The following is a 15,802-nucleotide window of genomic DNA, read 5'->3' as shown; positions in this document are numbered from 1 at the left end:
CCAAGTACCAGAGGTACAACATAAAATACATAAAGCAGTTTAGAAGTTACCTGATGTTCACAGTAGGTTTATGTTGGTCTAGAATTCTTCACTGACCACAGAAGCCAAGGAAGGGAAAAAAAGTTAAAAAGCCCATTTTGCACAAGTAGTAGCTTTGATTCTAAAAGTCTTCATAAATTTACAGGGGAAGAAGTGGTCATGACGCTGGAATCCCCTCATCCCTGTTTCCCTGTGGGCTGGAGCTGTGTGTTTCCTATGTCAGTACCTAGTCTAGCACCATATCCTATGGAATAGGAATGTTTGTCACATGGCACACACAATCAAACTGCATACAAAGAGTTTTACCATAAAAATGAAGGTATTTATTCAAGAAGTACAAATTTGATGGTACCAGCCATCTTTGAAAGCCATTCCCATGAGGCAGAGAGGACACAAACCAAAGTCTCTTGCTCAGAGCATATGAAAGCAAGTGTCACACACAGCCAGCTAACACAGTCCTTTCCATCATTGCTCAAATCCACCTCCACTTTTGAAACATTCCCTGGACTTCAGAGGCACAAATAGGGTTTTTAATCCAAGACCAGTTAGTTATTTTATTGAAGCCATCAGCTCAAATTAATTTTGTTTCCAATTGCCTTAAATTGTCTCCAGCCTTTGACTGGATTCCAATTTCCTAAAGAAAAAAAGGGACTTGGGAATGAGCAGGTGCAGAATTTCTGGAGCTCAAGATGAACTAAAGGTTTTAAGGCAGGAGTCAGGATTTTAAGTTCTCTATTTGCCCCATGGCTCTGATTGAATGGTCTTCCTCTGTAAAATATATGGAGTTCTACTGGATAAATACCCAACATGTGGTCCTGCTCAGAGGGCAGGAATGCACTTTTTCATGGAGAGTCCAGCAGACACATCTGTTAAAAGTCTCAAAGTCCATGGTAAGAAGCCTGCTGGTTAAAACATCTCATCTTCCAGCTGCCTGACTTGTGTAGGCTCAGTGACATGTATCTCCCTTTGGAAGGAGAGCTCCGTCTCCATCTCCTTTGGACAAGAGCAACACACACGTGGCTACGGAGTATCTACGTGGACGAAATATGGAAGAGGAGAGCCGTTTGCAGAGCTGAGCAATCAAAAACAATTCATGGAAAGGGAAGTCTTTAAGCAGGCAGACTTGTATATACAGTCAATAACCAACAGAAGCGTTTGTAGCTGCAGATAGAACAGCAGGACATTCATCATCTTGGGGAGAAAACAGAAGTGCGGACACTGGGAAGTGGAATCCAAGGCTTCCCAGTGAACTTGCAAGGCAGACCACCAACATCTAGTGGGTTTGAAGCACATTTTTTGCTGTTTTCCAAGGAAGTTGCAGAGCGTGTGAAGCTCATCCCCCACCCAAAGCACATTTTCCAAAACACCTTTCTGAAACACCTCTACATCCCACTGCAGGAGAGCACAAGACATCCCAGAACTTCCAGCCACCATCCAGGAGGGAGTAGATTACAGGGGAAGTGGTGAAGGGCAAAGAAAAAAAAACCCAAAAAGCCCCTTTTTCTAACAGAGACTACTTTCATTTCAAAGTAACAGGATTTGAGCAGCGCAGGGAAAAAGAAAAAAAAAATTAATTTTTTTTTTAATGTAAACATTCTCTGCATAAGGTGCAGGGTCCTGGATGTATGTACAGTGACATAGAAAAGTTTGTAAAATATAGATCAAGAGTCAAAAACACAGCTGCCACTTGGGCTTCTGAAGCATCGTAGACATGGAAAAACGTTCAGCATTCACTTTGTCAACACCTACACAGTGAAAATGCTTCCAAAATTCCATGGGTAAAAGCATCCCACCATTGTAACAAAGAGTATTTTTTTAAATACTTTTAAAGAAGATTTTACATTATTTCCTAGCAATGGATATATATGCAGAAGCACATCACACTACAGCAATATTTTATCAGTCGACCATCTGCTTCACCAAAGGTTACGCACAGTGCCATGGGTTGCCCTGTTGCTCCAAAGAATCCTTCTTTCCTCTCCTCCCCAAAGCAACTTAGGGACTTTGTGTGGAAGGCAAAGAGGAGCTGGGGTTTGTTTGGTTGCTCCTGGGGTGAGTTTTTTGTTATTGTTGTTACCCCTACTTTTAGCATTGGGGTGTCTATTAACAAACGAAACTTATTTCACTGCCAACACAGACTATTTCATTTTCCAAAATATTTCCCAGCTCCACAGAAGCAAAGGCTTTCAGAAAACCATATATTCCAGGCTGTGTTTTATGCAGAAGACACCAATAAACTGTGATGCACAAAGAGCCAAGGCAGTCAGTGACATTTTAGGAGCTGGATGCTCTAGAAGGAGCAGCTGATACTTGGTTGTAGAAGAAGACCCTGAGCATCCTTCTGCCAGTGCACCAAGCAATGTACCTGCAACACCTGCAGCTCTTCTGGAGCTCCCTGGCCCCATCAGACTATCTGTGTTCATGCCTCTCTGCCCTTCAAGCTGTTTAGGAGTGTGGACTTTCATTAGGTCATTACTTCTGTGTCAGGTAGAAGTAACAATAAAGAGTATAAAAATCTGAATTGTGTCAAACAGACCTGTCACTAACACTGTAAAAAAGGTTATCTACTGGCATCAGTTCACAGCCAGAGCTAATCAGGAATGGCACAAAGGGCTGATGGGTCTAGTGAATAAAAACACCCCCAAATCTACTACTCCTCACTTGCCTGTATTTGGCATTGATGGTGTGCATTAAAAAACTTGTTGCATTGTTTCACTCATACCCAAGACACCTGAGGGTGTGGGGCAACACACCAAGTTCCAAAACACAGCCCAGGCCATGCTGCCAACTCCTTCCTGCTGGAAAACAGAGATGCACACATCAGTGTGCTGTTATCCATCCTCCCGTGAGCAGCCATCAGTCCCCACCGGGGCTGCCAGCAGTTGAGGACCTGGTTAGTCTTAACTGAGCTGTGCCTACTCTGCCCTGCACTCAAACAAGCCTGAACTCCCTACCTCAGGCACATGGGGAGACCCCTTCTGCCCCTGAAACTCATCCCACAGGAGCCCCAGCCCACTCCCCTGCACTAGAACTTGCACCAAAGCCCACCTTGTAGGGCAAAGACAAGGCATTTCAGAGGCAGAAATGACTGTTCTCTCCTCTAGTTCTGCAGTGGGACATGTCAGCCATATGCCTGTATGCCTTCATTACTGATACACTGTAATATATATTTTGAAATTTAAAATTATTTCCCAACAATCCTGTAAAGTTTTCTTTCTGCAGGGTATGTGCTTAGTACCTCTGTCATTTTATACAGAGAGGTTCAAAGTCTTCACTGTCACCTCCAAAAGCATTTTACCATTGAACTCTTTCAGTTTTTGATATGTAATTAAGGAGGGGAGGGAGGCTGTTAGAGAAAAGAGTATTTTCATGAGCCAAGTCTCTGTTCTACTCAAAACCTGCCCATGACATGGCCTACAGATCATCACCTTTCTCCCTGCCATAAAAGCAATTAATATAAAACATGGTCATCTATAACAGAGTAATAAAACTGAACCTTTTCCAGCTAAAAGGGTGGGAGAGGGAAAGAAGGAGCTCTCCCAGCCCCTACATGCTGTCCTCTCAAAAACAGCACCTGGTGACAATTGCCTGAATGAAAACAGAAAAAGAAAAACAAAATTCAACAACAGGTATGCTAAAAAAATTAAAAAGTCGTGGTTTTAGTGTTCACAGTTCCAGAATTGTCACCCTGGTTTGCTCTTCCTTAATCTGTCACGATTTCCCCCCCCTTCCAGAAGGTACTGCAGGGAAATGACACCGTGAAGACCACTTATATAGATATGTAAGTTCTGCTTTATGAGACCAGTAGTATCTTCCTGGCATCAAACCATCCTTTGCCCAGAGAAAATCCAAGAGATTTTTGACTTGTTTATGTATCAAATGTTTTCCCCCCGCTGGAATGCAAAAGATTTGGCTGCAAAACCCCAGTACAGTAAATCATATTTGTCTTAAAAAAACTCCACAATAGAAAACTTGTTATAGATTACTATTTATCAGCTTCACTCTCATCTTTAAAAAGAAAAAAAAAAAGAAAGAAAAGCAAGTCACTTTGGTGTTTATGAGAACAGGGAACTTATTTTCCTTTACACAGCTCTGCCACTGCACTTCAGGCATCCCATACCCAAGTGAGGCTAAAGGAGCTGTCAGAAAAACACAGGCTTGATACAACACAAGGACCAAAAAGAAAGCTGTAGTTCTGTGGGGTAGGGTGGGAAGTGCATATAAAATGTGGCTCTGTTTCCCGACCATTGATGTAAATTCTGCTTCCACCTGGTGGGAAAGACTTGTGCTGTTATACAAGTGACCTCTGATTGTCCTGGCTCTGCGCTGATGCTCGTGGTGTAATAACTCCCTCTGAGTTTAAGAAACTGACCTTTATGGAACTAATGAAGGAGCAAAAGTAACAAGTTTAAAATCTTCCAGGTAACCCACCAGTTTCACCAGCAGACGAGAAAGAGCTGCGACAAGTGTAGCTTTACACCATTAATTCAGAGAGGGAAGACAGAAACCAATAAAAATATGCTATTCACACACGAATAGCACGTTTGACTTTGGAAGAAGTGAACTCATTTCAATGATGGCTTAAAACCCAAGCAAACTAGAAATCATGTTTGAAAGGAACAGGGCATTGATGTCAACTAAAGGCATTGCCAGGCAGGGGTGCAGAGCTGCCACGGTGACACAGAGCATCTCCAACCGAGGGAACAAGCTACGTGGTCCCCCCCCAACCCAGTATGCTCTGATTCAGATTTTTGAGACTACAAAAGGATTTGTCATTTGCTGAAAGGGCCCCTCTTGCACTCTGAAGGGAAAGCACTGGCTGTGAAACACCAGGGCCACATTCTGGGCTGCAGGTGCGTGCTGGTGAGGACAACTTCAGCGGTCCTGGCTGGAGAGTCACTGCAGCTAGAAGACTAGCTCCTGCTTCCAATGACCCACCAAAAGCTGAAAATTGTGTGCTACTGTGTCCTCCTCACCATATTCCATGCTTTGTGCCCTCTGGGAAAGCACAGGAAGCTACAATCCTTTGCACCAGGGTGTAATTGCAGTTTAACTTGTATTACACCAGTGCTGTTGGACAAAGGCGATGCACCCATCGCTCAGGCATCGCTCACCTCATCAAAGCCTCTCTTCATGATCTGAGTGACAGAAACTCAGCAGGTACACACTCAGGTGCCCATCAGCCAGGAAACTTCAGGCTAAGTCAGTCTTGTAGCAGGTAAGTTTACAGTACAGTACGTGAGAGTTTACATGAACTAAGTTATTGCCTAAGGCTCCGGCGGGCTGCGTTCCCGGCTCGGGAGCCAGCAATGGCACAGGACTGCGTTGCCATCTTGGAATGTACAATTGCTTGGTCTGAGCATCACCAGGAGCTGCAGGCACAGGACAGAGACTGAGCCCCCAGCCCAGCTCCACTGCCCAGGGCTGGCTGTGCCTCAGTGGTGCCTCATTGGAGCACACGAGTTCGGTCACACCTGAAAGGATCCCCCTGAACGGGCAGTGTGGGACCGACCCAGAGCAGCTGTGATTCTTGCATGAACTGTATGGGGTGCTGATATGAAAGTGGATACATTGATTAGTTTTTAAGTTTGTTTGTTTTTTAAATAAAAGTGCTCTCTGTTGCTCTGGCCTCACGGATCAGGACACCACTGACAGTTTTCAGGATCATTACATATTTGTATTAAATGAACAACAATCTATTCCCTCCCTCTTTTCCCTTTCCCTTCCTTCCTTTGCCCTTGCCCCATTCTGGTTGCTGTTGTTTTAAATATGAGATCAGGTAAACCCCAGAGGCCAGTTTACATTTTTATGTTTTTGCAGATCTCCATCACAGATGGAATTTTTGCTGGTCATTTCCTGGAACCAATCCATTAGCAGGACAAACCAAAAGAAGAGAGGGCAGTGAAAACAAACCCCATGACAGAGATGGAGGAAAGAAGAATCAATAAACAAGCAGAATTCAGTTTTCCACCGGGGTGGGATTTGCTAAGGGCTGGCTCACAATGACTTGCACCACGTAGTCCTTTGGGATTTTCAGCTCCTCCAGTTTCATTTTGTCTGCCAGGGGCCTGCCCGAGAAGAACCAGCGCTGGCTGCCTGGCTCCACTCCTTCCACGGCGTGCAGCCGCCTCTTCATGTGGTACACCGTGTCCATGCTGCGGACCATGAGTTTGAGGTCTTTGCCCGTGGAAAGGCGCAAACGAAGCTGGCATTCGTGCCCGGAATTGGGTGGGGGATCAGGAATATCCAGAGTCTCCAGGTCACCCTTCTCCTCTATCATGTTGATAGGTGGGGCAAGGCAGTAGACGGGAAGCTGGTAGCGGTTGCCCAGTTCATCGTAACACTCTGTAAGAGCACCTTTAGGAGAGAAGAGGGATTAAAATGAGTATGAATGCACATCACATTTAACACTGAAGTGGTCATGCTGGGAAGCATTTACCCTGCTGTTAAACCACCCAAGCGATGAAGACTGAATTCAGGCTTTAAAGGACTGATACAAAAACCTTCAACACTTCACTTGTTTTCATATGGAAACTTGAGGCTGAGTTAAAAGCATCCCCTAAAAACCAAACACACCCCTCCCTCCAGATAAACCATGATAAACTTCAAAAGCTGAGATGAGGGATGATGTTGTACTCCCATGTGTCATTTAAAAGAGGAATCTTTCTCCAGCAGCACAGCCTGAGGTTCAGAACACACATGCACCCAGAAAATGCCACTTGGATGAATTACCTGATGCTGAACCTGAGCTGTGAAAAGGCAAAAAACCACTGTGAAAGGAAGGTTTTGTAACTTCTCAAACATCCAAAAATTTCTGAAACTGTTTCATACAGGACTCATGTTTTAGTGAGCACTGCCAGAACAAACAAACACGACCACCCAAGTCAGACAACTCTGCGGTTCCGTACGGAGTCACCACTAGAGTGACGACACCCAGCATGCACTTTATATTTGCAAAGCATCTGTAACTCCCATATTCAAAACCCTGAAGTTTCAGGAGTGATTTTTACTTCCCTAGACTCCTGAGAGGTTCCTTGGGATAATCTGTGTGTTTGTGTTCAAGGCTGCATATGGAATTCTTCCTCCCCAAAATGGTAAAGGGCACAGCACAGCTCAAGGATTATAACAGACACTGCAGTATCAAACACGAGCTGAATTTTTCACAGTATGACTTAATAAAATATATTTCAAGTACTATCCTGGAAAAGCAGCAGCATATTTTTCATACCATTTTAAGAGCAAGAGAAGGCCAAAATCAGAGCCCTGCTGCACAGTGATGCAGGAAACAGAGATGTTGAGGAAGCTGCATACCAAATCATAGAAATCCCTTCTTACTGTGGTTAAAAACCTCACCTATTCACACTCCAAGCAAACCATTTTGAATTTACCTGCTATAACAAATTTCAACATTTTTGCCCCTAGAGGGGGCACAGCCACTTGCCAAATTACCCATCCTTTTGGAGCTGGAAATATTTGAAGAGGAGCCAAGTCCTTGAGCTACAGAATATTATAAAACCTCTTTGACTTGGCAGTTCTGTGCACAACAGCCAACTGCTCCTTGTTAGAAATGTAGGGGTTTTATTTAATTGGAGGTTTTTTCATGCTGACAGTGAGTTGTCTTGAACTTTGCTGTTTGATCAGCAAAATTACTACATATAAAATTTTAACTGGGGATGTACTGTGTCACTCAGCCCACTGCAATGGCTGGAAATCTTTTAGACAGAAGTCCCCCTTTTTTTTTAAAAGATTATTTGTGTTCATAAAAATACACAGTGGAAATCTTTGGCTAAAAGACCAATGTTTTAGATGCATCTACTGTTTGAGGCTATTCTGTTTGTACAGGCAGCACAAGGCACGTAGAACCTGAGATTTAGTGAGAGAGCAAAACAAAAAAGGAGATCTGGAAAAATATAGTTATATCAACTCATTATACTCTTGTATCACTTATGAATCTCAGAGCAAACCAGCTTTTATCAAAACTATACTGGATCCATCCCTTTCATGGTTCTTTGCCATTTACGAACTAAAGCCTGAAGTTCCCACACTTCAGTTTTGTTTTACAATGTTCACTTCATTCTGTACGCCTCATCTATTTGCTAAATGTCACAGTACTAAATTCTGGACACAGAAACAAGTAGATGTAATTTGCTGCTAAAAAAAAAGCAAAAACTGAAACTTCAACAGCCTTTCAATTTGCCAGCAACACCTTTCTTTAAAAGCCATGCATCCTAAAAACAATGCTGCTACTTTAGAATAGCATATTAAAGAGTTAATTTTAAATACCATCGGGTGAGCTTGCTAAGGAATTTCTTCATCATCTATATCATTGCCCAGCTGAACTAACATCAAGGTCAAAGTATATGCTATAAACACAGGATTACTTAATCACAATCAGATAAGCAATATTAAAACAAATCCTTTAAAACAGCAGCTAACTTGGAGGTCTGTATTTAAATGAAAAAAGACAGAGCAGAGGAAACCTCTTGCCAATAAAATCCCACAGTCCCATCCCAGACTGAGAAACAATTTATAACAAACTGTTAATGTAAGAACAGGTTACTATAAACCCCATCAGTAATCCCATTCATCCACTCATACTGGTAAAAATGTCCCTAAGACTCTGAAGTCTTATTACCTACCACTCATGGGCTTTCAAGACCAGATACATTGATTAAAGTACAGAAGATGATTACTGTGAGCAGAAGAGACTTTACAATGATATCCCCTCCTTACCAATTGCTCCACACCTACTGAAGGCCAGGCAAGAGCTCCAAGGAGATGAGGTTATGTTGGTCCTCACCTCCAAAGAATCACAGAATCATTTAGGTTGGAAAAGACCTCCAAGATCTCCAACATCTACAAAGTACCACATCCAGTCATTTCTCAAACACCTCCAGGGATGGGAATTCCACCACCTCCCTGGACAGCCCCCTTCCCATGCCCGACAACCCTTTCTGTGAAGAAATTCCTCCTGATGTCCAACCTGAATCTCCCCTGGCACAGCTTGAGGCCGTTTCCTGATGCTCCCTGTGCATCCCTTCCACTCAGGATATTCTTTGATTCTATGATTCTAGAGTCATTCAGTATTGATGCTGCTACACAGTTAGGGAATTTCACTTTACAGGCTCATTACAAGTCAGATAGAAAAAAGATACAATGCTAAACACAGCAGATGGGATTATTTTAATATTTCAAAAGTAATACCTCACTTTGAGAGTGAGGAATTCTAGAAGGAGTTGCAAGGCAGACCTTCTTGTTGGTTGTTACCCAGGTAGGAGACAGCTTGAGAATTTCAGGGGGAAAAATAACCAGATGTGATGATCAAGCATAAGGAATTGGAACATTTTGAAATTAATTGCCTTGCAGGCCATAAAAACTTTGTTTTACTATGATTATTAGGATGGAAATATTTCACAAGATTGGTAAGGGAAAATACTAAAAAAGGACTAGGAAATACTGCTTCCACCCCTAAGCAGTTCAGAGTTTGGACTTAAGTGTCCTTCTGCACACATAGAGGGACCAGCAGTTCAAGAGACCGAAATGATATGAAGGTAAACTTTTGCAGGAGTTATTGAGTCAGGCATACATGGCCACATATATCTGAAAACATTAAAACGTTTTAATGAGTTTTAATGGCATTTTGGCATTTCCTTAAAGCTGCACACCATTCTCTTCAAGAAAAAGCAGCAAATTTCTTGCTTTCTCTTCATGAGGTGCCTTCTATTTCTTTAAGCTTTAGAGCAGTTTTGAGGAGGATTGTTCAGAAGCACACAAAACTTAAAAACTGAGCAGATTTCCATCTTCTCTTCCCTTCCCCCAGACAGACTTGCTGCGGGAAGAGAAATTACAACAACACAACACAAAATCTAGCATTGCAATGAGACTAAGCTAATTTAAGGAGCCTGAGTGTCTGTGTATAACACACTTTGCCCAAGGAACAGCTGGTTCATTTGTTTTTCTTACTGAAAAACTCCATTCCAAACGCAAGCTGAGCCTGGATTGCTGAATAAATTGGCAATAGCAGAGCTTTCACCTGTAGACTATTGATTTGAACCCAACATAGATCAGTATTGCCTGAAATCCATGAAGAAAACAAGGGGGTTGTCTTCTGGGTCTTACAGTACAGCTGTTCCTAGAGAGCAACGGCTGAGGCAGAAAAGCTGAACTATCTCTTCGTCTTTATTAGTTGCAGATTCCTGGTCACAGCTGGGAAACACAAGATCTTATAAGAAATAAAAATAAAACGTGTACTGACGTCAACAGCACGCGAGAGCGGTGAAGGGTGACTTTGAGCACAGCACTGAACAGGATTGAGACAAACAAGTGCAAACATGCAGTGGCTTGCTCCAGCTCACCTACACCCATCACAAACTGGGAGGATTTAAGAGAAAGAAGCTTTTTCTGACTTAATAACGACCCAAACAGCTCAATGCTGCAGTTACCAACTGTGGCTCTCCTGTTTTGCGGAGGGCACCGCGTGGGAATACTCGTGCAAGCCTGTGCCTTGCACCACATACAGAGGACAATAAAGCAGCTGTAATAATTAATCATGTGTATGAAGCACTTGATAATAAACCACACATATAAGCACTCTCCCATGTTTCTTCCATGCTAAATTTCCATGGGTTATGCAAATTTAAACTACCATAAAGCTACCACACAAAGGTACAAGTCTGTCTCCTAAGCCCCAGCACAGCTGCTTACACAACACAGCTCTGCTGTCATCTTCACCCTCTCTTTATAATAAAGAACTTATTCCAGCTTCCTAAAGAATGAGGTTTGGAGATAATGAGTATTAAGCATTTAATAATTCTCATTTCAAACGCACTGAAAAACAGCTCTTCCATTATGGGAACATTATCGGTCTGGCTCAGTTCCACAATGGAGAACAACTCCCAGAGCCAGCAGGAGATCCCAGTGCTTCAGGAGTTGCTTGGTGAGCAGGGACCAGCTCACTCCTGCTTGTGGCAACTGGCACAAGACAGATGGGAATTGTGCTTGGTGCATTACAACAAGGGAAAGAGGGAGAAAATTAAGAGACTGCTACTGCCTTTGTAATCCTCTCATCCTGTTCTCTGCCAGGAGAACTACTTCTTAGCTGGTTCCATCAGCTATTGCACTGCTCGTGCTCACCTCCATGCTTGGATGTTCTTTAGAAAACTCACCCGGGCTCCAAGATCCCTGATAAAATAATGCACGTTCAGCTGCCTGAAAAGAATCTGCAGGGGAATAACCTGAGACACACTTACAGCAGAGGGTTGTACTGCACAGACTCCTGAGGTCCCTTTCAACCTCAACCATCCTACATAGATGCTTTTGCTATAATCACAGAATAGCTGGGGTTGGAAGGGACCTCTGGAGATCATCCAGTCCAACTGCCCTGCCAAGGCAGGGGCATCTAGAGCAGGTTACACAGGAACACACCCAGGTGGGTTTGGAATGTCATCCAGTCATGGCATCCCTTACAGTAAGTTTCGCCATCCCTTTCCTCATAGGCTTTTGTCACAATACTAAACCTAGAACAGATGGATCCATTGGTGAGTCCTTATTTATCCAAATGAGGTTTGATAAAGTCAATTATGTATTAATGCCTGGTAGCTGTCATGTTAGCAATACCATATGTACTGCCACTTCTGTATTATCTCTCTAAAACTTGGATCTAATATTGCATGAACATTACATCAGGGTTCAAGGATGACAAGTCATTTTACTAATGAAGTATTCATCTACTATGGTGTTTTGCATGTCATTAAAATAGATGCCTGGCTAGACAGGCCTCTTAGATAAAAATTTAAAAAAAAATCTGGTTGAAAGAGCTTCTGTGTATACCCTTCTCATTTACATATGCTCTTCTCCGTTATTTATTTTCTTAAAGAGGGTGGGGGGATTTGGAGGAAAAAGAAGAAAAAGCAGAGTATCACAATCACCTGAGCCTGTATCGTATCGCAATGATTGAAGTCACCAGATTAGCTGTTCAGTGTGAGGCTGCACAGAAGATGAACTCAGCTTTAAAGAAGTTGTTAATGCCTTTGTTACTATTGAAGTTTTAAGTAGTCTGTTGTTCCCGTAAACCCAGAGTGAACACCTAGCACTCAGCATCCCAAATCCTACGACTAATATGGTTAAAATGAAAAACCAAATGGGAAGTTAACAAAAGTGGTTTATACAACTGAGAGAGATACTCCTTTTCCTTGCCAACCACAGACTTGTGCAGTTTTTGCTCCCTTTGCAGGTCTACAAAGTGCCACGTCCAGTTGTTCCTTGAACACCTCCAGGGATGGTGACTCCACCACGTCACCGAGCAGCCCCTTCCAATGCCTGACAACCCCTTCTGTGAGAAACTCCTCCTGATGTCCAACCTGAACCTCCTCTGGCACACCTTGAGGCTGTTTCCTCTCGTCTTGTCGCTGGTTGCCTATAAAAAGGGCCCTGACCTGGCTACAACCTCTTTTCAGGTAGTTGTGTAGAGAGAAGGCACAGTCTGACCATGCTAAGACCATCCTATGCAGGGATGTTCAATTAGGAACTCGCGACCACACCAACTCGAGCTGCTCCACCTCTGTTGTGTGACCGTGGACAGTGTGCTCAACCTTCAAACAATCCCCTGCCCAGCACAGTGCCCATTCTGGGCAGCAAAATGGCATTTGAGACAGTTTAATCTGAGCTCAAAGTGGCTATGAATGGAGAATTGGTGTGAGATAACACTTATTATAGCTCCAGCTTGCAGAGTAGCAGAGACAACCTTTAGATTGAGCACAAAAGCAAATGTTGGCTTTTATGGAGAGCAGAGAGGTCTCACATCAGTTTGAAATGAGAACAGATGTGGAAAACTACTGTCTAAGACTAAACAATTTTTCCCCACAAACTACCTATATGCAGCAAGGGATAGAAAAGCACAGAACGACCCAGACAAAGGTTTGCCCTGTAGTGTTTTGTTCTCTCTGCTCCCAAACTTGCCTGTATCCCTGTGCTGCCATTCAAAGACCTGCTAATGAGCATGGAAGTCATTCATTTGCATGCTCAGTCTCCAAGGATAACCAGCAAAAATGTTAAAGGCTCCAGGGAGGTCAAGCAAACTGACACAATCCCACATTAGTGCCCACATTCTAAAATAAAACTACAACACAAGGCTGTTTAAAGCTGTGGGGGTGGAGGGGATTAAAGGAGGCTACAGGGAAGATTTGAAGCAACAGAAAGCTGCAGCACTGCTTTAAGCCATTCAACGTGCTCTGCACCTACAAGGTGCTGCTCCTTCAGAGTGACCTTATTTATAATAAAAAAGAGAAGAAAAATATTGATTAAGCATAAAGGTAGAAGACTGCATGTTAGTCAGTGGTGTATCATGCCCTGAATGTGCACAGAGCAGAGGCTTTGGGGATCTGCACAGATGGTGAGAGCCTGAAAAGGTTAAAAATTCAAGGCCTTCCTGCAGCTATGACCTTCTATAAAAATCTTACTTGATCACCCGGGAATCATTAAAGGCACCGCTGAGATTTCATTATTTCTGTATAATGACTAGTAGTCAAAACACATATGGAAACACACAGTTCATTTTGTTGCAAGTTTTCTTTGCAGTAACACTACAAAGCAAACACTGCTTACTCTGGACTGGGCTCAGACATGTATCAGCAAAAAAGCAAAGCCCACTGGGCTTCTCAGCGATGTCTGTCAGCAAAAAGCAACCACCAGCTCCAGGTCCAAACAAACTCAGGAAAAAACAAAACTTCTTAGAAATCAGTATTTTTCCAGAGGTCAATCTTCCTGTAACACATTTTCTGAAGCCCAGTAATGACCTGAAGTTACCGTTCCAAGGTATTTATAGGAGGCGGCTGTGGGAGATTTAAAAGTATTAAAATACCTCCAGTGAGTACTGCCCATGCTGTCTGCAACACACCTCAGGTACAACTTCCCTTTATCTGCCCCTGAAAGGGTGCCAGGCTAAAGGGAGAAGCCTTCTGTGACTCAGACCCTTCTGACCATAATAACCATTTTGCCTTGGTCTTGGAGAAAAGTTTCCATCTTCCTATTATTAAAATACCTGAAGCTAAACCAGTAAAAGATGACAAGTGTCACAGCCACTGTCAACTGGAGATCATGATAGGAGGAGGAGCAGGATGTGCAAGGAGCAAGTGAGACACCCAAGGTCTGGCTAAGCCCCTCATTTACCAAACTGAGACACTGTGGAGGACACCAATTCCTTCAGCAATACCACATTTAGCACAAAACACGGTCAATTACAGAAGCAAGGAAACCCCCTGCAGATCATCTTTGTACAGGGAAGGCAGCACCAAGGGGGCTCTCATGGGCTTTTCAGTGAGGAATAAATTTTGAACACTTCATCTTTCTTTTTCTCATTTTACTAGCAGACAGCAAGGCAGATAAGGTAGATATCCAGTTCCCCTGCTGTAAGCAGCCAGTGATGGAGTAAATGTCCAGTCCTGGGAAAATATCTAATAAACTAGACATCATGTCCTGACCACTATCAGATAGCAGAGGACTATTATTCACTTAAACCAGACATACTCCTGTCCAGAACATCTGCAACACACAAATCAACAAGCAGCTTCTTATATGAAGAATTTGAGATTTTTTTTTTTCATGAGTCTGGGTTTATTTTAAGCCATTATGTACAGTAAGGTTTGGTTTGTTGCTTTGATTTTGTTGTGGTTTTTTTTCCTCTTAAGGGAGTCACCTGCAATTTCCTGGTCACACATTATTGGTTTTAAAAAAAAGCAGTTCTGAAAACAGTGTTGCACAGTTGTCCTCCCCACACCAGAAAAGGCAAACTGAAACCAAAGACAGGAAATGGATGGGCAAGTGCTACGGAGGAAGAGACTTGAGAAGAGCCCAAGCAATTATGTTGACAAAGCTTCTCAAAATACCTTTCAAAAACCAAGAGCAGAAGTTAAAGATATTTAAGGAAAACAACTGTAGGATGTAGCCATAAGCAGGTTTTTATCTGAAGGGTTGATAGTTCCTAACCTGCACTTAGATATATAAATATTTCATCCAGCCACAATTGCTTTACATCCTGATGCTTTGATTCGACAGTCCTTTTGAAGAAAACATGGAAATTCAGCATCCCTCAGATAGGATGTCGTGCATCTATTTTAAAAATATTAATCACAGCAGAAATGATGGAAAGCATCATCTTAATTGTAGCTCTGGACTGAAGAGGTTGAGAAAACAGTCTGGTTTCAAGGTTAGAAAGAATCCAGTACACGTCCTTCACTGGAACCAACACGACATTTCCCAAGAGCATTTCCTAAGAGCAATAAGTCATTTTTCCAGGTGTGCCGGCTCAATGACAGACACAGAAAATGCTGAGAGTCACCAAGGCAAGAGACAGCAGAGGAGGAGGAGCTGCCACCCTGCTGACTGGCTCCAAGCAGCCACCAGGAAGTAGGATGGGGCAGGTTTAATTTGCTGTCCAAGCAGGGAGCACAGAGCCTGGAGGCCACTGGTTGAAGATACCTGATTTAGATGAAATCTTCTAATGAAAAAGCAATTACTGTGCCTGAGCAGAAGTGAAACAGCCAGAGCATTTCAGAGATTTCTCAGCAGCAGGAAGTACTTTCTGAGGACAGAGAGGGCAGCAGGAGTGTGTGCAAAGCTGCTCCATGAAATGGATTTTGAAGATGAGCTGATCTCCCCCACTGCTTGGCAGGGGCCCAGAGCAGGAGCCCATCCAGCAGTTGGATTGCAGCATAGCTTTTCACACTTGTCACAGCCTCGTGCTGTGCTTCAGAGTAACACGATGATG

At 43.1% G+C, this 15,802-nt stretch overlaps 1 protein-coding gene and 1 long non-coding RNA gene across 8 annotated transcripts in view; one reads left to right on the top strand and one right to left on the bottom strand.

The window, feature by feature from the left end:
• LOC126638554 (uncharacterized) overlaps positions 1–15,802 on the top strand; it is a 1,011,613-nt gene that overhangs the window by 842,878 nt on the left and 152,933 nt on the right. The window lies entirely within an intron of this gene.
• Positions 340–15,802, bottom strand: part of UBTD2 (ubiquitin domain containing 2) — a 48,386-nt gene continuing 32,923 nt past the window's right edge. Inside the window, exon 3 of the mRNA XM_050312516.1 lies at positions 340–6,396. Within this exon, the coding sequence (XP_050168473.1) occupies positions 5,999–6,396 (398 nt within the window). The 3' untranslated portion in view covers positions 340–5,998. The remainder of the gene's footprint in view (positions 6,397–15,802) is intronic.

This window comes from Myiozetetes cayanensis, unplaced genomic scaffold (genome assembly GCF_022539395.1).
Source record: "Myiozetetes cayanensis isolate MyiCay16 unplaced genomic scaffold, myiCay2020 scf17, whole genome shotgun sequence".
Taxonomy (NCBI): domain Eukaryota; kingdom Metazoa; phylum Chordata; class Aves; order Passeriformes; family Tyrannidae; genus Myiozetetes; species Myiozetetes cayanensis.
This window is presented reverse-complemented; position numbering and strand designations above follow the sequence as displayed.